Source organism: Phlebotomus argentipes, unplaced genomic scaffold, assembly GCF_947086385.1.
Source record: "Phlebotomus argentipes unplaced genomic scaffold, Phlebotomus argentipes genome assembly scaffold_18, whole genome shotgun sequence".
Classification (NCBI taxonomy): domain Eukaryota; kingdom Metazoa; phylum Arthropoda; class Insecta; order Diptera; family Psychodidae; genus Phlebotomus; species Phlebotomus argentipes.
Window position 1 is genome coordinate 13,288,473 of NW_026776177.1, and position 18,178 is coordinate 13,306,650.

Genomic DNA, 18,178 nt, shown 5'->3' on the forward strand with positions numbered 1-18,178 from the left:
GCAACATGGCGTCACGCGTGGAGGCGGGAGAAGTCCTGCATAACCTCACTGCAGTGTTTTGATTCGTGCTGAAAGGAAAATGGATTTCCAGAAAAAACCCCGTCGTTTGGTAGAAATCCACCCCGAGGTGGAAAATCTTGAAAGCCTCTATCCCACCAATGTCAGCATGTATCGTCTGCCTCCCACATCGGAAGTGAGTATCCAAGAATTTGAGGAAATGGTGTTGGACAGGCTGCGTCTCCTCAGAATCCTAGAATTGAGTTCTCTCAAGGAGTTCAAGTCTCACAGCCAAGAGTGGCGGAACTTTGTGATGACGGAATTGAATGTGGCCGGCCTCAAGGGATACGTGAAATTGATTCAAGGCGGTTCCGGACAGAAAGAAAGTGTTCTTCAAGCTCGTCGTCGAGATTACATCTCACATTTTCTGTTACGACTGGCATACTGTCGTTCTCAGGATCTGCGGAAGTGGTTCATGGCACGTGAAACTGAACTATTCAAGCTGAAGTTCTCTCATCTCAGTCCGGATGGGGTGGCCGAGGTCCTCAAAGTCCACAATCTCCATTACTACGAAGTGTCAGCCAAGGAGAAGGATCACTTCAAGGCCTCCATAGCAGCTTGCACGTTCTACGGGAGTGTGTCTTCTGTGGAGAATGGGAAGTACTTCAAAGTGCCTTTCACCAGTGTGCCAGATCTGTTCAACACTGGCAGATGCTATCTGCACAGAGGAGCGGCTTTTGTCAGTGCCTTGGACATCGGTTCAGTCGTCGCGACAGACTTCAAGAAAGTGTTGGAGGATGGTTTGATGGCAGTCGCCGAAATAACTTCCGAGGTTGACAATGACGAAAGAGTGTACAACATTATTCGGAACCTCCACAAGTCCTACATAGGGAAGGATTATGCCACTGGAGCGGCAGGAAATGTATCCATTCACCAGATCGATGATCTCTCCAAGAAGTCTTTTCCACTCTGCATGAGGGTCATGCACGAACACCTCCGATCAACGCACACCATGAAGCACGACGGCCGGCTGCAGTACGGCTTGTTCCTTAAAGCCATCGGGATGACATTGGAGGACGCCTTGCGCTTCTGGGAAGATGAATTCACACGTGTGATCACAGCTGAAGCCTTTCAGAAAAATTACCGGTACAACATTCGCTACAATTATGGCAAGGAGGGCAGTCGCAGGAATTTCACGGCCTACGGATGCAGCAAGATTATGAACACACTGCCTATTGCGCCTCAAGTGCATGGCTGTCCATTCCGAAATCTCAAGGAGAGTCGCTTGAGGGAGAAACTACTGTCCTATGGCGTCTCTCGTTCCCACACCGAAGAGATCACAGGCATTGCCCGCTCTGGGAACTTCCAGGAAGCCTGCAAGCGTTACTTCGAGATCTCCCACGATGTTCAGCTCGCGATGAGCTTCAGTCATCCCAACAAGTACTTCGAGGACAGTCAGAATATCATCAGAAGCCGGAAGCAGGGGAAATCTGAACCCGTGAAAGTGAAGACAGAGGCTGAGAAGCTCATGGACGACGATGAGAAACTCTGGGAAGATCCAAGCAAAGAGGCTGAAGTGAACCTCCCAGATCCGCTGATGACACAGACTCAAGACTTGGCAGCATTATCCATGGATTGGGATGCTACTTTCTGAGTTTAATAAAGATAAAGATAACTTTGTATTGTCCAAGTACTTTTTTTTACATGGGATTTGCAATTGTGAAGCATAAAAGCTGAAGTTTCATGTTTTCTTTCACTCTCTTGAGAATCTCTTCGGATTTCCTAGAAGATAGAAAAAGACAAGATTAAAATACAGAGAACCAATGCAGACGAAGTCATCTACTCACGGAATGTCTTTATCTGAGAGTGTCGGCAGGACTTCCAGAGCCTCTGTAAAGTGACTTTTAGCCGTGGCGTTGCTGTACAGCTTCAGAGCGTCGCGCATCAGGCAAATATCGATGTGGGCTTGAAGCGCTCCGGCAGGATTGAATTTCTGCACGCACGTCATTAACCTGGCCAATTCTTCAGCCACAGTTTGCACAATTGGCTCCAGGATGGGACGCAGCAACGATGGCGATATGCTGAGGATTTCCGAATAAACGCCAGCCAGGTTGTCAATACATTCGTACGCATAGGGGCGGAGTCTTTCCACGCGCCCCACGTTGTCCCACTGGAAGCGACTGATGTACATCGAAGGTTCAATTGTACCGACCAGAGGATCGCTCTTGTGCTCAACGTACATGTCCAGCAGTGTTGAGAAGAGCGTATTGACTGTGGTTCTCGAGGACTCAATGGCCAATTTTGGGATTGGATACTGATAGTGCGTGAAGAGGTCTCCAATGTGCCCAAAGAATGTCTTGCTGCAATATGAACAATTGGCCATACAGCTGAGGATCTTCTGCTCCCATGAGATGACTGAGAATTTGTCATCCACGGCGCCATTGATGGCTGCTGTAGTGGGAAATCCGATGACTTGAGAGATTATTGGCCCTCTGCGACTCTCCTCGTCGTCTCTGTTCAGGGCCAGATCCTCAATTACACCACAGAAGGCATCTAGAATCTCTCTCAAGCGCTGTGACATTTCTCTCTGGCCCTCACTGTGAGCCTCTAGCAATTCATTCTCTCGCACTTCTGGCGTTAAGCACGTGGACTGGCATTCATCCAAAGTTTCTTTGATGATCTCCTCAAGCATTGACGGCAAGAGAGTGGCCCCGGGAAATTCTGCCACGTCCATTGTCCAGGTTTCCTTCTTGCTGAGGTTTCCCACCTTGTCGACGGACTTCTTGAGAATCGTGGCCAAACAGTGAAGCCTGATCTCATCGATTAACTTTTGAACAATGTCAAGTACTTCGCTGGGCAGATCTAGTCTAATCAAGCTGGCATAGCAGATTCGAACGAAGCGCAGACAATTAGGCAGCCATTGAAGAAATTGATTCATTGAACTCTGGGAAGTGAACGGCCAGGATAAACCCCCTGATAAGGTGGATTTCAAGCCCGTGGATGAAGGCAAGAGAGCAGCACGAAGATAGAAGCACATTTGTTCAATAGCCGTTAAGATGATCCTCTTGAAATTGCCTGGCTTCGGCTCATAGATACCTCTGAGCTCGCCCGTGAAGTACGCCTGCCCCAGACGCCAGAGATCGGGCACCTGACAAGCGGCAATCTCTGTGATCTCCTCACAGAAAGCCACTCGATTGGGCGGCGCATTGGCTTCTCGGGGCTTTGGACTGCCTTTGTGTTGCTCAAATGTTTGCTTGAAAGTTTCCTCGAGGTATTTCGCCCTCGCCTCAATGGCATCCCACGCAGGATCCTCAATCTTCAGCTTCTCAGCCACACTTGTGCCCACTTGTTGTGACTCCAGATTCACCAGAGCTTTGACGAACTTCTTCTGCTGCTCCACACTTTGTGGCATCTTCACTATCTTCTCGTGCAGCTCCTTTCTCACCGTCACAATGCGTTCATCCACTTCCTCAATCACTTTTCGGAAGATTGGGATGTCGGATTTGCCAAAGAGTTTCTTCGCTCTGGCGTAGTCATTGATAACGATGTCATATTCTTCCTTTTCGGCACTCTTCAGCACAGAATTGGGCAGACAGAAGAGGAATTTGTGACGGAAAAGAGCAGCCAAAGCGAGGCGAGTGGCATCTGCCTTCTCACGACGTGTTAGAACCTCATTGAACAGATTGTGAGACTCTGTGATAGATTTGTGGATAGAAACATCAAGTTTAGCCACTGGATCTCGGCCAACTGTCTTAACGTCTTGCTGAAATTTCTCTCTCAGTGTTACCAGCGTGTCTAGCTGATCGATAACAGAACCAGCGTTTGACTTCAGGAAACTCAGCTGACCTTCTTTCTGACTCTCAACTTTCCGCCGAAGATACGATAGACCAGCCTTCAAATCCTCAAAGGTAGTGGCGTGATGATGCTCGAGAAGAAACCATCCCGGACTGAAGTTGTCCTGAGATAGATCACCAGATTTTTCCGGGAAGATGTCCCTCAAATCCTCAGGCAGTTTTTTGTCATTTCCTTCAGTTGACAATCCAAGCGGATCCTCTTGAGTATATCCACTGGGAGCAAGAGATCTCCTGCCCCAAGCCAGACTCTGCATCGGCGACTCCTCTATCCACACCGCAGACTCCTTCATGGGCCCAATCGTCTCATGATACGCCCGAAATTGCACGGTAGATGTGCCAACGCCTCCGGAAAGAGTTGCCACGATGATGTCACCTTTTCCCTTCGCTGGACCCGTTCGAGCGATGATCTTATTAGGGGATTTCCACTCAGCGGACAATAGACAATCACATCCACAAATTGTGAGCCCTAGAGAGCCCCAGGAAGGCAGAGAAATCAATAAAATCGGAGACTTTGACAGGAGGAAAAGTGAGAAGAAACTTACCGATCAAATCACTGGGCTTTGAGCCCAGGAATTCTCCTCTGATAGTCACTCTTGTGCCTGGAGGGCCTTCCTTAGGAGACAAACCAGTAACAACAGGTTGTGGAGCCATTTTCTCACTGATTTATTGTGGAAAAGCGGTTTGTTTACTATACAAATTGCGACAGACTCAAGCACCCAATAAAATCATGTGTCACTCACTGCATCAACAATTCATCAGAACTTTCCTCGGAATTCCAACGAAGACAAGCGACTTAAGAATAGAAGCATTTTATTTCATTGACAAAAGAACAGTTACAACAAAAATATATAATCTTAAATAAAAATCTGCTCTATATTCATTCATTGATCTCATTTGAGACTGTAATTCCCACTGAAAAGGAAATGAATTGCCATCTAACATCTCTTGTTTGCCATTATATGTATTATACAGTTTATCAATACTATTTTATTACTTCATCTATATATTGGTAAATATTAGTAGTACTTTATTTATGGATTTATCCTGTTCATCTGCAAATTGCCTATTCAATAGATTTGTAGTAGATTCTATAATTCACCATCTGCCACCAAAGAGGGCGCGCCTGTAGCGCATTTGTCTCGTTCGATTCTGTGAAAAACTCCGCGGCTCCTCGCATTCGCGCCTCTTTACCAGTTCATTCGGAAAATATGTGAATTCCTTCACGATCATCGGCTAGCTCAGGAGTGTGCGAATCTCCTTGTGCAAGTGACACAGGAAGTCCACATAGCTCGCGGTGCCATCGGTGCCGCGATCCTCCACCAGAAAGTGTCTCATCACGCTCTCCAATTTATCCCGCTGGCGTATAATAGTGAGCTGCAGAAAAAAAAGAGTCGCCATCAATTCAAGGAATAATTTCAACAGAAAGAGTGACACTCACTCTCATATTGCGTGTCTTCTGCTCCTGGATCATTTCTACGATTTTCCGCACACGCTGCGACAGCGGCGTGTCCAGTGTTGGTAGATACGAACGTTCAGCGTCAATCTGTTGTGTTGACGGCACTCCAAAGACGCCCTGCGTGAACTCAGGAGATAAGCCCATTCCCAGCCACATGAACATGTAAACTCCATTCTCTGCACAGAAATTCAGTGAATTAGATTATTAAGAATAGCTATGCAAATTTTGTATTCAGATTGCACAAACATGCTCGACAGAAGGACATTTAATTTAAACATTGTGATTCTTACCTAGAATATAAGCTCCATCTTCCATCATCTTCTCAGCTGTGCATCGCATGGATTCGGGCAAATCATCACCATTGGGATCCACATCATGCAGCGGAATAAGCCGCGGATAGAAATACGCCACAGAAGTGGGCAAATCCATAGCCGAGACCATTTGCATCACGTATGACCGATCATCCACTGTCATATCCGATCCTCCGGAGAAGGCGTCGTTCTTCAACAGGCATGATGTGTACAGTGGCAGCAATTTCATACTCTCCGGCAGAATGAGTTGCCCCGCTGACGCGGGAGAAGCGCAGTTCTTGCGATAACATGCTAAAATCTGCGCACAGCGATTGATCAAATTATCCTTCACAAGTTTCGGTGTGTTTTCCAGCAGTTTCGCCATGCCTTGCTTTGCAAAGTAGAGGATTGTGGCGTCAAGATCACAACTGCGATAGAGATCAGCGATCTGAGTGCACGTCTTCAGGCACAGATTCATCACACGAAGACGTCTCTGTCCGCTGCAAGATGTGTAGAGTAAAGCCACTTGGATGTACACATTCTCTTCAGGAGGCAACTTATCGTCATGCTTAATCTCAATGGCCACAGACTTATCGGTGTCTGGAAAAAAAAGACAATCAGTTTTTCTTAGAATCAGGAAGTTGAGATAGGAAACTTACCAATGCTGGCGATCTCCATGTCAGTTGTGTTGGACATGAAAAAGTGCCCATAAAAGTCCGTCGGCCGAATTCCCGTTGAACTTCTCACGCGCATCACGGTGTCAAAAGCAATCGGACGTGAAATGTTCTTCACCACGTCCTCGATCAGCCTATGGCCATCCAGATCGGCCTGGAAGTAAGTATACTTGTACACTTGTCCGCCCGTGAGTCTCGCCACTTGGCCGACAGTTGCCAGATCGATGTAGGAATTGTTAAAGACAAACAAATCCACGGAGCAGCCAATTTGCACGCACTCCTGACCTAGATTGTTGTACGTCGTGCACTGCGGCGTGAGAACAGTCTTCTCCTTTTCTGTGGCTAGAAGGTTCCTGGCATCCCTGTTCTTCAGTTTTCCCGGTGCTTCGGCAGTTGGCAGAGAGGAATGGAAAACCAGAAGCTTCCCAGCACATTCAGACGCTCTTAGAGCCTCCATTCCAGCCTGAATGGCTGGCAGAAGAATGGTTTCTGTCTCTCTAGTATCACCGAACATTGCCGGAATTTGTTCCATCAAAGCATCAATCACCGCTGAAGATTCTTCCACATCACACAAGAAACCATCCAAGAGTGGCATGAACATTTCCTGAACATCTCCCACAATCATCATCTGTGGCTGAGCCAGAGAGGCTTTGCAGTTATAGAAGTGCACAGTGTTGTTATACGTAATGAATCCCACTTTCATATAACTGCGATCGTGACCTTGATCCTTGGCCAAATTCTTCACAATATTCTTCATCTCTCCACACAATAGATTCACCAGTCCAGACTTTACATTGTTGTACGACACATCAATGAGGAAAATCATCGCCGGTGGCTTCGGCGGTGTGTTATTCCGGCAGTAGTCCTTTGTAGCTACAAACTCATAAGTTCCGAGCACCAGTTCCGGTCTTTCGTACTTATCCATGCGCTGCCCTGTGTGATCGAGATGTTGGAAGTACTCTGGCGGCACTTCTGTTGTCGCCTTGCAGAGCAGGCACTGGAATCGCCTTCCTCCATCAATAAACTGCATATTGGGACACATGTAGGCTTTGCAGCGGATGCATCTGATGGGCCCAAGCTCGCCCAAGTCCACAATTGGTGGCGTTAGCTCTCCCTCCAGTGTCTTCGCGAACGGCGACACGATCAGAGCGAATGGCACTGCCGTTTGCTTGATCATGTCTGTCGTTGCCGGCACACTGTACATAGTGGATCGCACAAAACGTGGTCCAGAGTTGCCCTGATCATGAGTGATGAACTTGGTGGTCACGAGTGGTGGCACAAGGCCTGGTTGATTTGTCACAAAAGGTCCTTGGCACGAGCGCTGGTTTTCTGCCATTACTTGGATGGGATTGGGCATCTGATCTGGGTCTAGGCGCCGCTGCTGCGGTACCTGAGGCATTTGGGGCATCTGAGGTGCTCCTGGGTAGCCTCCCTGGCCTGGAGGAAAGCGCTGCCCAGCCTGAGGCGGCTGAGGATATTGCTGTGCGCCCTGGAATGATGACTGATGGCCGGGAAACTGTTGTGGTGGCATATGAGGGCCCTGATTCGGTACAGGAGGCATTTGATTGGAAGCCATCACTCCAGGAAGCCCTTGATTCAAAGGTATCTGACCAGGTGGACCTTGATTCAGAGGCATTTGACCAGGCGGACCTTGATTCAAAGGCATCGGACCAGGAGGACCTTGATTCAAAGGCATCTGACCAGGCGGACCTTGATTCAGAGGCATCTGACCAGGCGGTCCAGGTGGTCCCTGATTCAAAGGCGGCATCTGACCAGGCGGTCCAGGTGGTCCCTGACTCAAAGGCATCTGGCTAGGAGGAACCAGATTCAGAGCTGGATTTGGAGGTAATTGTCCAGAAACGCTCTGATGTGGTGGCATTTGGCCGGTAGGAGCTTGACTGGGAGGTCTTGCCGTCTGTTGCACTTGCCCCGGCACCCCTGGAGGTGGGCCATAAGGGCCTGGCGGCATCTGTGGCTGGCCCATCGTTGGAGGCGCTGTGAATCCGTTCGCCTGACTCACATTGTTGTTCACAGCGTTCAAGTGGCTCACTGGAGGGCCATTCTGGAAGGATTGCTGGGGTTGCTGTGTGGTCGGAGGCTGTCCCATTTTGGGAAATGCTGGCGGAGGGGCAAACTGAGTTGGAGGCGGTCCTTGAGGTGCCATCGGCATCTGACCAGTAGGCGGTGGGCCCAAATTCATGCCCGACATTTGAGCAGGCAATTGCTGCAAAACAAAAAGTTATCAGTGACTTCCGGGAGGTAAATCCATCAACTTACATTCAATTGACTGTTCCCATTATACATCCCTGGATTCTGGGGCTGCGACGGCGGCGCACCGGGCCATCCTGGCTGTGGCATTGGAGGCGGAGGGCCCCTCATAATTTGTTGTGGGTTCATCCCTTAAGTCTGCAAAAAACACAGATTTTCATGTTTTCTATTATCTGTACAAGGTCTCTGTCTTACTCTTCCAGAAGTAGTCAGTCTACAAAGGTGGAAAAGGGGCGCTTCGGGAACACAAATACTTTCACTTCCACGGCGACACTCTTCTCACGCTTTTCACATGCGTTTCTCCAACTTTTTTCAATTCCCCGATTAGATTTCTTTTTAGGGCAATGCTTAAAGCATTTCACACACTATTCAATGTGGTTTTCGGGTGAATTTTCACTGATTTTCCGTAATTTTTACCTAATTCCACGTCAGACCTTTTACGAAGCAACTTGACGAATGGCCACGTTCACTTAACGAAGATTTCGCTGTCAGTTTGACACCGGGTCGGAATTTTTTTTTTGTTTTCACAAGACTTTTCCGTGGGTGGGAAATTTTCTTATGCAAATTTTACGTGTTTTTTAACAGTGATTGCCAAAGATGTCAGCAAAAGAGGAGAAGGCAGCAGACAAGGAACTCGATGACTTGCTGGACAGTAAGTTTTCCAACATGGGAATTGAGAAATCCTGGGGAAAATGACGTAACAGGGCTTTTCGGTGTTCTGAGAAGGAATTTTCATGAGCATTGTGGTGTCTTTGTAGGTGCTTTAGAGGATTTCGATAAGGCAGACGATGCTGGAAAGGCGGAGGGCGGTGAGAAGGGAGGATCGTCCCTTTCTGTGCCAGAGGCTGCTCAGGAAAATCCCTGGGATGAGGAATTTATCAAGTATAGGATTTCTTTTCATTACCTCCTATGTGCTCTTGTTTGACTTGTGTTTTGTATTTAGATCCCAGGTGAAGATGTTCGAGGAAAAGATGTCCAAGATGTTCGAAGGAGGTGTTGAGGATGGGTTTCAGAGAATGGCAGAGGCAGCTGCGATGGCTCTGAACCCGGAAACTGATAATGTGGCTGATCCACAGTTCACACAAACTCTTACAGATGCTTTGAGGGGACTCAGCGAGGGTGCAGAAAACCTCCAGAGTCCCTTCTCGCCGGATGACATCGCCGAGATGTTCGGAAATGTCGACCTGAACGCCAGTGGAGAGAACAACGCCTTCCTGCCTCTCATGCAGGGCATGATGCAAAGCCTATTGTCCGCGGAAGTGTTGCTGCCCAGTCTGCAGGACCTTGTCAGCAAGTACCCCAAGTGGTTAGAGGAGAATGGATCGAAAGTTCCTGCAGCGGATAAGGAGAGGTACGAGAAGCAGCAGGAATTGCTGAAAAGTGTGTGTCAGGAGTTGGAGAAGGAGTCTCCAGACGATTCTCCTGAAGTCAAGAAGCAGCAGTTCCAGAAGGTGTTCGAATCTATGCAAAAGGTAAGCTCGGATTGGGTTTCAATTGTGTCAAAACCTTTATTAACTTCACCCTTACATTTGCAGATGCAGGAATTGGGCCAACCGCCGGCAGAGCTAATGGACGTGGGAGTTGATCCCACTCAATTGAGCAATCCCAACCAGTGCCCAATGATGTGAGATCCGCCGTAATCTCTTTTATATCCGGGAGTCGTATTGTGCGCGAATAAATTGGTGAATGTGTCTTTCAAAGGAAGAAGCGTCTTCTGGATTCCATCATGTGGCGCTTATTGCTGATGATCCACTCGTAATCTCCTGTCTTACTGTCAAAAAGTCCCTGCTGGAGACTTCTCAGTTTCAGCGTGAATCTGGGCCCCAATTCGTGTAGTTTCGCCCTCTTGCCGTCCTTAGTGAATTCATAACGGTGATGCCGGAAGAAGATGTAGTCACGCTGATTATGGAAAGTCACAGCGCGTCGTCCCCGAAATTCTGGATCGAAGTGAAAGAGCGAGCCCAAAAGACGGCCTATTGAGAGACCGAGGCGAGTGGAGAAGTTCGTTAGGATGACTTCTGGGCGATGCTTGGAGATTTCCCGATAGTTCTTCTTCATCTCACTCGTCAGCTTCACATTGCTGACCCGGAAATGCGCTGTTGGGCCGTGAGGAAGATGAATGTGCAGCAATCCATTAACTTTCTTCTGATTTTCATTAATTATCAGGACGTCTGTGAAGTTTTCCCGAATGGCGCTTTGGCAAATCTTCTTAACAGACGATCTATTCCTCATTAGCGTAAGACAATTAGGGATGATCCTAGTCAGTTCCCTGCCGAACATTCGCGTTCCGGGATGAGGATGATCAGAGAAGGTGATCAGCACTCTCGGTTCAATTTCCTTGCTATAATAGTTACTCAATTCATCCATCTGCATCTCCAGGCGTAGTTCCTCATTCTCCGAATCCTCCAGATGCTCCACAGTTGTCTCATCTTTCTCTCGGAGACTTTCAAGTGTGTGACCAGTGCTTCTCTCTCCACCCTCTTTCTGGCGCTTCTTCCGCTCCTTCTTCTGTGTCTTCTTCCGCTCCAGTTGCACCTTTTGAAACGCCTTGTTGCGCAGGGCCTTGTTTCTGATCACGCTGATGGGATTTATCCGGGGAATCTTAACCTCACTCTCATTGTTGTAGCCCTCAATCTCTGAATCACTGCCACATTTGGTCTTTTTGCGCTTTGCCGCCTGTCGCTTCAGAGCTTTCGATTCTGTGGCTGATGCGTCACTATCGCTGCTCATTGTCCTGGCTGAGGATTATCTGAGAAAGAAGTGTGTTAACGAGAGCACGAGACTTCCAAGGGTTGAAGAAACCAAACTGAACTTTTTACCTGACTTTTCCACCTTGCTTTTGACAGCTGAAATATGAGTAAGTGCACTGAGAGAAATGTTGCACGAAAAATATTTTTTTATTTTTCAAGTTAAATGGCTGGTATGAATTTAGAATAATTTAATTTGATGAGGTTTTAGGCGATTTCAAAAACATTTGAGGCTTACTCTTCATGCTGCAGATATTAATCCTGACTTGGCTTTAGAATAAATATCCGTTCCACATTTTTCTGGGTATATGGATGGAAAAGCTCTACTGTAAAAACTTCAGTTTGGTCGTCGCACATACATATGTTCTACGGGGAACCTAGTCTTGAACGGAAACCTTATTGTGGAATTCTTGGGGTGCTTTGGGGGTGAAACAACCCTTTCAGCGATGGCCTTTGTGCCAAAACAGTGTCTCACAAGTGCGCTCGTGAGGAGTATGGTGTTTCCCTACCTCAGAGTGTGGAAGTCTTCACATGTCGATCAGATTGACTGCTTCACGAACGAATTGGTGGAGAAGCAGAATTCCCAGTGGAGAATTAGCATGAATAACATTGAGAGACACTTGCAGGAGGAGATAAAGTGCCTGAAGAACAACCAAAAGGTCACAGTGAGACACACACAGCTCGAAATCAACGTCCGGAATCTGGATGAGTGCCAGTTGAAGCAACTCTTCGAGGCCACAATTGAACAGGATAATGCCAAAGATTTTGATGTTCTGCTTCAGGAAGTTATCAATTGGCGAAGAAGTTACTTAGAAGATACTCTCAGTGATATTCTGGAAATGATCATTGTGTTAGAGAATAGGAATTTCTTTGAGAAATTGCGAGATTTCTGCGAGAAAACTCACCCTGAAGTATTCACTATGCAGGAAGTCCGGTTGCTATGGAAGGAAGGAAACACTGACAAGGCTTTGGAGATGTTGCGGAAGGTGTATGAGGAAATCACGCCAAACAGACTGACTGAAGCTCGTCGAATTATACGAACTTTCTCCAGAGAAACTGTGGGCAAAAAGAGTGAAGCTGTTCTTGTGTCTCTCATCAAACTTGCAGAGGAGATTTCGAGCTTGTCTGGTGATTGTTTCCCTCTCAACACCTTGTGGCATGATTGCTTCTTTAGCCGATTCTTCAGTGATCAGCAAATTGGCATCAAATTGTTCCGAGAACACTGTTCAATTCAGAATTTCCTTCAGCAACGACTTAAGATAATAGTTTTCAAACTCCTTCAGAAGCATCGTTTGGAGACGGTTTATCGCCTGATTGAGTTGCTCCTGGACCCTTCAGTAGACATGAAAGCCTCTTGCAGAGACGTATTATTACTCCTGTTTGATTATCAATGTAAGATTTCACATCACAATCCCAAAATAGAAGTATAATGAAGATTTTTCTTCCAGTTTGGCGCCACAACTCTGCCGGATGCTTAGAAATCATTCAATGCTCAGGGGATTTGGGAATTCCTTTGGGCCCGGATTATGATAAAAAGTTAGTCATGCTCTTGATGACACCAAGGAAGACAGTTGTCCCGCCAAGAGATAAGGCTGTGTCGAGTATTCGGTATAAGTTTTAGAATGAATTACAATAATTTGAGCTCTTATCTAGGATCCAATAAGAATCTGTCTTGGGGAATTCTGCAGAATTGTCGTCAGACGTTCCCTCCAATACGACAGGAAAACGACCATCGGTCGAATGTGCTCGAAGTGGACCCGAACTTGGACGCGTCGGAGCATTTTTTTGTCGAAGGCATCGCATTGACATTTTTGTCACATTTTGACGTCGCGCCCCAACGAAAAATCACGTTTCGGTCCCTCTTTCCGGCGAAAAAGCCCTAGAATTGTGTTGTTTGGTGTCTGTGAAGTGCCGCTTTAGACCGTGCTTAGCGTAAAAAGTCAACAAGATGGAGCAGTACACGGAAAATATCATCGTTGAAGAATTAGTGGAAGATTCTCCACCGATGAAATTGCGTAAGTATTTGAGGATTTGGCGTGGGTGTGCGGCCTCAAGCGCCCCACTGTTTCCCACCGACTCACAACCGTCTACACCTGGGAGATGTGTTTTGATTGAATTGTCTCGGCGACAATTGCGAATTTCCCCCCAAATCAATGTGTCAAAAATTAAATGACAAGTTGACAGATTTCTCGGGAAAATTTGAAGGCCGAAATCCACACAGATTCCAGCTATTGTTGGGAAAATTGACACTCATCCAATGGGGCGATTCATAAGTGAATAAAAAACGCTATGCTACCCTGATAGAATCCGGGCGCTTGGCCTCGGCTTGGTGCTATTTTCTCCTGAAAAAATAGAACGCTTTGACGTCGCCATCTTGAAATGACACTCCAAACAAGCTGAGATGATTTTCAGCGAAGTTGGAAGCCGCAAAAGGATAAAACTTAGCCGGATGCGGTTTAGCAGCAGATATTGTGCTTGATTTTCCTTGTGAGATAGCATTTTGGGGAGTAGAAATGCATTTTCATTTCCCATTTGACATATTTTGATTTTGCTCAAGATTGGCAGCGAGCAATGTTTTCAGGTTGGCCATTGTTGTGACGTCTGTCGGAGAAGTTTTCTCTCTCTTTCATTCCAATCACTCTGAATTCTTTGCTTCTCATGTAATTATGTTTATAGAAAGGACCATGAATAAAAACAATTCTTATTTTCTGGTAAATAACAGATATATAGGAAGTATTTTCTTGGAAAAAAGTTTGAAAGTTAAAGTACATGTGAGCTAAATGGGCTCATGTAATGTGTGTTACATACCATCTCTGAACATCTATTAGTCTCTTTCTCTCCTTGCACTGTGACAAAAAGTCATTGCAATGTTGTCACTTTTTCGCAATGTTTTCATGCTTTTTTTTGCTCTGAAACATTGCAAACGTGCAGAAATTCAAGGATTTTGTCGATCCTGTTGAAATACATCCCTTGCGAGGCAGTTTTCAGGCTGTATCATGTGGAAAGTTACAGTCGAGAGGAAAAGGGATGGAAATAGGCAATTCTGGGAGGGGAAAGAGAGACCATTTTCTAATTTTTTACCGCGTTGCCGAGCTGTGCTGTCAGTGGGACAGAAGCTGTCATGGTGCCGAGATCGCAGAGAAAAATTCATCAATATTTTGCAGTGTTTTCTCCTATTTTCACACATAAATTGCAGCGATAAGTGCTCTCAAAGTTTGAGAGATTCATGTGTGTATTTGATTTGTGGTGCACGTGGTGAAAACTGTGGGGAAATTAGGTGGAAAAGTTGTGGCATTTTCCACCACAGCACCGAAACTGCGGGGCTTTGAAAATCACCTCCATCCGGACTTGGGGAGGAAGAAACGCGGCCATGTTATTTTAGGCGCACGTAAAAGTACCGTGAACAGCTCCAGGAGAGTCTCGTGGCGAGTGTTTTCACGTGCGGGGTAGGGATTTCTAAGTGCGGGTTTTCTTGTCATGCTACCGCCTGTTCTGCACGAGTACGGAGCAAAGATGAATTCCTTGTACGAGGGCAGCACGCGGAGGGACATCAGGGATATGGTGAACGAGGCCAGAATTCAGACGCAGCTTCTGGCCAGGGAAGGTAATGAAAATATCAATTTTCTCTGCAAGAAGAGTCTCAAGACACTCCCAGACGCTTCAACATGGCTTCTGGTGTTGTGGGGTCACTTCTCTGGGCGGAGAGGCAATCTTGTTTGCTCATCGTGTCACAAATGAGCCTGGGAGTGTGTTAATTTTCCAGGGAAAGACGGACAAGAGGGAAAATTGTGGGTTTTTGTTTGGGAAGTTGAGTGACAGAAAATAGACATTTCAAGATGGCGATTGTGAAGGCGCTTTGATGTGAAGAGAATGGCAAAAGCAAGGGGTTTCTCAATCTCAATTTGAGTGCAACACTGTCAGCAATTTGTTTCAATCGCCTATTTACATTTGAGGACTCTTTTTGAAATACTAGATCCTGATTTATATAGTGTAAAAATCATAACTTTTTAATAGTACAATACTGAATTTGACTGCAAGATTGTGATTTCTTGGGAATGTTTTGTGATCGAGGTGACGAATTTATTCTCGTGCTCACTGGTCAAATTGGACCCTGCCTACAAAGATGCTCCGCCTGAATTACGATAATGCCAACGTCATTCAGATTTGCTGTACTCCTATTATCAAAAGAAATGGTTTTTTTCATGAAAATTGCAAGAACAGCTTTGATTTGATGCGCGTTGTGTGTCGAATTGAAGGGAGTGCAAAGCTTCCTCAATGCGTCAATCACATTCATCGAGCTTGTAAATTGAGTGACAGGGGAATAAAATTGCTTTGGAAGACATTCTGATGAATTCCCCTTTTTCCGTTGCAGCCAAAGAGCGTTATCAATCGGGCACAGAGACGGATGATTCGGACACTGAGCAGGATCACGTGTCGCATCACATAAAGCAGGAGAAGCAGGGCGAAGGATTGAGTGAGTGTTCATTGGGCAGTTGTGCGTGGTGTTTGTGGTACTGATGCAGTGTTGGTTCAGTTTATCACACAGGTGGAGTGAATCTCGACAGCTCGGCGGTGAGAAAGCGTCGCGGAAATCTGCCCAAGCATTCGGTGAAGATCCTGAAGCGCTGGCTGTACGAGCATCGGTACAACGCCTATCCGAGTGACACGGAGAAGCTGACGCTGTCGCAGGAGGCGAATCTGACGGTGTTGCAGGTGTGCAATTGGTTCATCAATGCTCGCCGCAGGATTCTGCCGGAGATGATCCGTCGCGAGGGCAACGATCCTCTGCACTACACCATATCGCGGCGCGGCAAGAAGCTGGCCAATATCAATATGCACAACAATGTGCAACTCATGTCGCCGCAAACAATCACCGGCGACACGATTGAGAACGAGGTGATTGTGGGTGCCACTGAGGAGGTTGTGGGCGAGGAGGAGATGCACGAAGGCGTGGCGACAGTCCTCACGGCTCTCGGGCATCAATTCGTTCAGACCTCGACTGGTGGCGTGGTGAAGATGGAGAGGGATATTGACTACGACGACAATATCATTTACAAGTCAGACGATGAGAGTGCAAATGAGTACGAGACGTGTACGCCTGAGGAGGAGGACCAGAACAACTGGCAGGAAGTGATGCGATATACGGACAAAGATGGTGAAGAAATGTAAGCGTGAATTTGTAAAGTGTCCGGGATTTTTTGCTGATTGTTGATTTTTTTTTATCTTGCAGAACGGAAGAGATTGAAACTACGCCTGTGACTGGATATTGGTCCGCATCACATCCACATTTGGCGCACTTGCCACAATTGCCGCATCCTTTGACCACTTCGACGCCAACGGGTGAGTTTAGAGTCCTCTTTGTGGATAATACTTTGAGTTTCACAGTAGACGAAGGGCTTTCCTAAGAGGTTATCGAAATATAAACCACATTTTTTTCGTCTCTCTCTCCCTCTCGCAGTTCCCGTGGGCTTGTCGCGTGTGCAGGTGATGCCAGCGCATCCGTCGCCGGTGATCCAGCAGAACAGCGACTCGAACTCCTCGACAAACAACAACACATCGAGCGGAGCGCAAATCGGAGGCGCGAATCACGTGACAAAAGGTAACTGTAGACAGAAGGACGAGAGCGGGGCTCGCGGGGGGGATTTCTCGATGTTTTTTGTGATGAACTTGAATGCTAACACTTGCAGCGTCCCTAAATCTGTTACGTCGCAACAAAGACAAGTTCAAGTGTCTGTACCTGCTCGTCGAGACGGCCGTCGCAGTGCGTCAACGCGAGAAGGAACAGGACGACGTTCACGTGCTAGGCAATTGAGCGCGCGATTGATCTTTAGTTTATACATATATAATGAAGGAAATATGAATATTGCAGAATCTAATTAAAACATTGTGTAGATTGGAAGGAAATGAGAGAAGAATACTATATGAACTATATTTGCAATTATCCTCTTTTTTATAACTTTTGCAGACATAAAATAGAGAAAGAAACATTGAGAATCACACACTTTGGTTGTTGAATTACAATTGAAGAATTAAATAAGAAATGAAGGATAGATTTAAAGAAGTAAGAGGAGAGAGCACTTAATTGATAAAATGATGGCATGAAAATGGCAGTGAGATGAACTACAAATGCTGTAGGATAGAGTAATTAAGATATTTTAATAATTGGAGAAATATTGTAGTAATTATCATAGGGGCGGTTCAGGCCTTTTTTCAATTGACTTCTGTTTGTTAGATATTCAAACATTATTTCTATGGATCATTTCTTAAGTCAATCTTATTATATTTATAGAGTAAAAATTTTTTCAGAGTGAATTTTAACTTGCATAAATAATTGAGAAATTGTAATTTTTACACAAGACATAGCTTTTGAAGAGAGAGGTTAGGAAAGAGAAAGAATATACTTATAAGTGTCTCAACTGTTATGTATTTTACATTACATGTCTTGAATTTTTGCATATTTTATTTCGTAGTACAAATTAGGTTCTTTTGCCCTTTGAATTTCACCGCGATCGTGTTGTGGTTTTCTACTGAGAGAGAAGCCACGTTATTGTCATCAAGTTTAAGTGTTGTAAATAAAGTAAGAAGGAAAAAAGAAATACTTTTAGTGATAAAAGCTCTAGATGTTTAGTTCTTTGTTCTTAATTGTAAATAATCAGTAAAAATTCAATAGTGTAGCTTTCCTTCGCAAAACTATGCAATTTTTCCCATCAAGAAGATACTGATTTACTTAGACCCAGATTTTTTTTCCTCTTTTTTAAGACACTGTCACTAGAACGAAGATGAATTATAAATACATTTTATGGATCAATAAAGTTTTATTGAGTAACTGCAGAAATTTTGAACTCCAAATGTTAGCCAGCGGACTTTGTGATTTGGAATAAAATATAATGAA

At 45.8% G+C, this 18,178-nt stretch overlaps 7 protein-coding genes across 10 annotated transcripts; 4 read left to right on the forward strand and 3 right to left on the reverse strand.

Moving 5' to 3' along the window:
• Positions 1 to 52: 52 nt before the first annotated feature.
• Positions 53 to 1,651, forward strand: LOC132261182 (DNA primase large subunit). The gene has a single exon (XM_059759812.1). The coding sequence runs from the start codon at positions 80 to 82 to the stop codon at positions 1,649 to 1,651; it is 1,572 nt and encodes a 523-aa protein (XP_059615795.1). The 5' UTR covers positions 53 to 79.
• A 1-nt stretch (position 1,652) lies between these two features.
• LOC132261181 (exocyst complex component 2) lies at positions 1,653 to 4,564 on the reverse strand. The gene is made up of 3 exons (XM_059759811.1): positions 4,394 to 4,564; positions 1,845 to 4,317; positions 1,653 to 1,779 (listed from the first exon to the last, which is right to left on the reverse strand). Exons 1-3 carry the CDS (start codon positions 4,500 to 4,502, stop codon positions 1,698 to 1,700), a joined length of 2,664 nt encoding a protein of 887 aa, XP_059615794.1. The 5' UTR covers positions 4,503 to 4,564; the 3' UTR covers positions 1,653 to 1,697.
• A 106-nt stretch (positions 4,565 to 4,670) lies between these two features.
• LOC132261180 (protein transport protein Sec24C) lies at positions 4,671 to 9,010 on the reverse strand. Its single transcript, XM_059759810.1, has 6 exons — positions 8,735 to 9,010; positions 8,549 to 8,677; positions 6,257 to 8,495; positions 5,598 to 6,197; positions 5,290 to 5,483; positions 4,671 to 5,225 (listed from the first exon to the last, which is right to left on the reverse strand). The coding sequence occupies exons 2-6, from the start codon at positions 8,666 to 8,668 to the stop codon at positions 5,085 to 5,087; spliced, it is 3,294 nt and encodes a 1,097-aa protein (XP_059615793.1). The 5' UTR covers positions 8,669 to 8,677; positions 8,735 to 9,010; the 3' UTR covers positions 4,671 to 5,084.
• Positions 9,011 to 9,034: 24 nt separating this feature from the next.
• LOC132261184 (peroxisomal biogenesis factor 19) lies at positions 9,035 to 10,246 on the forward strand. Its single transcript, XM_059759814.1, has 4 exons — positions 9,035 to 9,191; positions 9,298 to 9,421; positions 9,483 to 10,011; positions 10,075 to 10,246. The coding sequence occupies exons 1-4, from the start codon at positions 9,137 to 9,139 to the stop codon at positions 10,165 to 10,167; spliced, it is 801 nt and encodes a 266-aa protein (XP_059615797.1). The 5' UTR covers positions 9,035 to 9,136; the 3' UTR covers positions 10,168 to 10,246.
• On the reverse strand, positions 10,028 to 11,355 carry LOC132261183 (probable ribosome production factor 1). Its single transcript, XM_059759813.1, has one exon. The coding sequence runs from the start codon at positions 11,267 to 11,269 to the stop codon at positions 10,235 to 10,237; it is 1,035 nt and encodes a 344-aa protein (XP_059615796.1). The 5' UTR covers positions 11,270 to 11,355; the 3' UTR covers positions 10,028 to 10,234.
• Positions 11,356 to 11,643: 288 nt separating this feature from the next.
• On the forward strand, positions 11,644 to 12,934 carry LOC132259886 (uncharacterized). 2 transcript variants are annotated; one of them, XM_059757697.1, is made up of 3 exons: positions 11,644 to 11,852; positions 11,913 to 12,678; positions 12,735 to 12,934. In XM_059757697.1, the coding sequence occupies exons 1-3, from the start codon at positions 11,733 to 11,735 to the stop codon at positions 12,905 to 12,907; spliced, it is 1,059 nt and encodes a 352-aa protein (XP_059613680.1). In that variant the 5' UTR covers positions 11,644 to 11,732; the 3' UTR covers positions 12,908 to 12,934. The 2 variants fall into 2 exon arrangements, with proteins under 2 accessions (XP_059613680.1, XP_059613679.1); XM_059757696.1 differs by having other exon boundaries at positions 11,644 to 12,678.
• A 154-nt stretch (positions 12,935 to 13,088) lies between these two features.
• Positions 13,089 to 18,112, forward strand: LOC132259480 (uncharacterized). 3 transcript variants are annotated; one of them, XM_059757128.1, is made up of 6 exons: positions 13,089 to 13,301; positions 15,659 to 15,760; positions 15,821 to 16,451; positions 16,517 to 16,626; positions 16,745 to 16,885; positions 16,974 to 18,112. In XM_059757128.1, exons 1-6 carry the CDS (start codon positions 13,235 to 13,237, stop codon positions 17,096 to 17,098), a joined length of 1,176 nt encoding a protein of 391 aa, XP_059613111.1. In that variant the 5' UTR covers positions 13,089 to 13,234; the 3' UTR covers positions 17,099 to 18,112. The 3 variants fall into 3 exon arrangements, with proteins under 3 accessions (XP_059613111.1, XP_059613109.1, XP_059613110.1); XM_059757126.1 differs by lacking the exon at positions 13,089 to 13,301 and adding an exon at positions 14,229 to 14,890; XM_059757127.1 differs by lacking the exon at positions 13,089 to 13,301 and adding an exon at positions 14,233 to 14,890 and having other exon boundaries at positions 17,004 to 18,112.
• Positions 18,113 to 18,178: the final 66 nt, after the last annotated feature.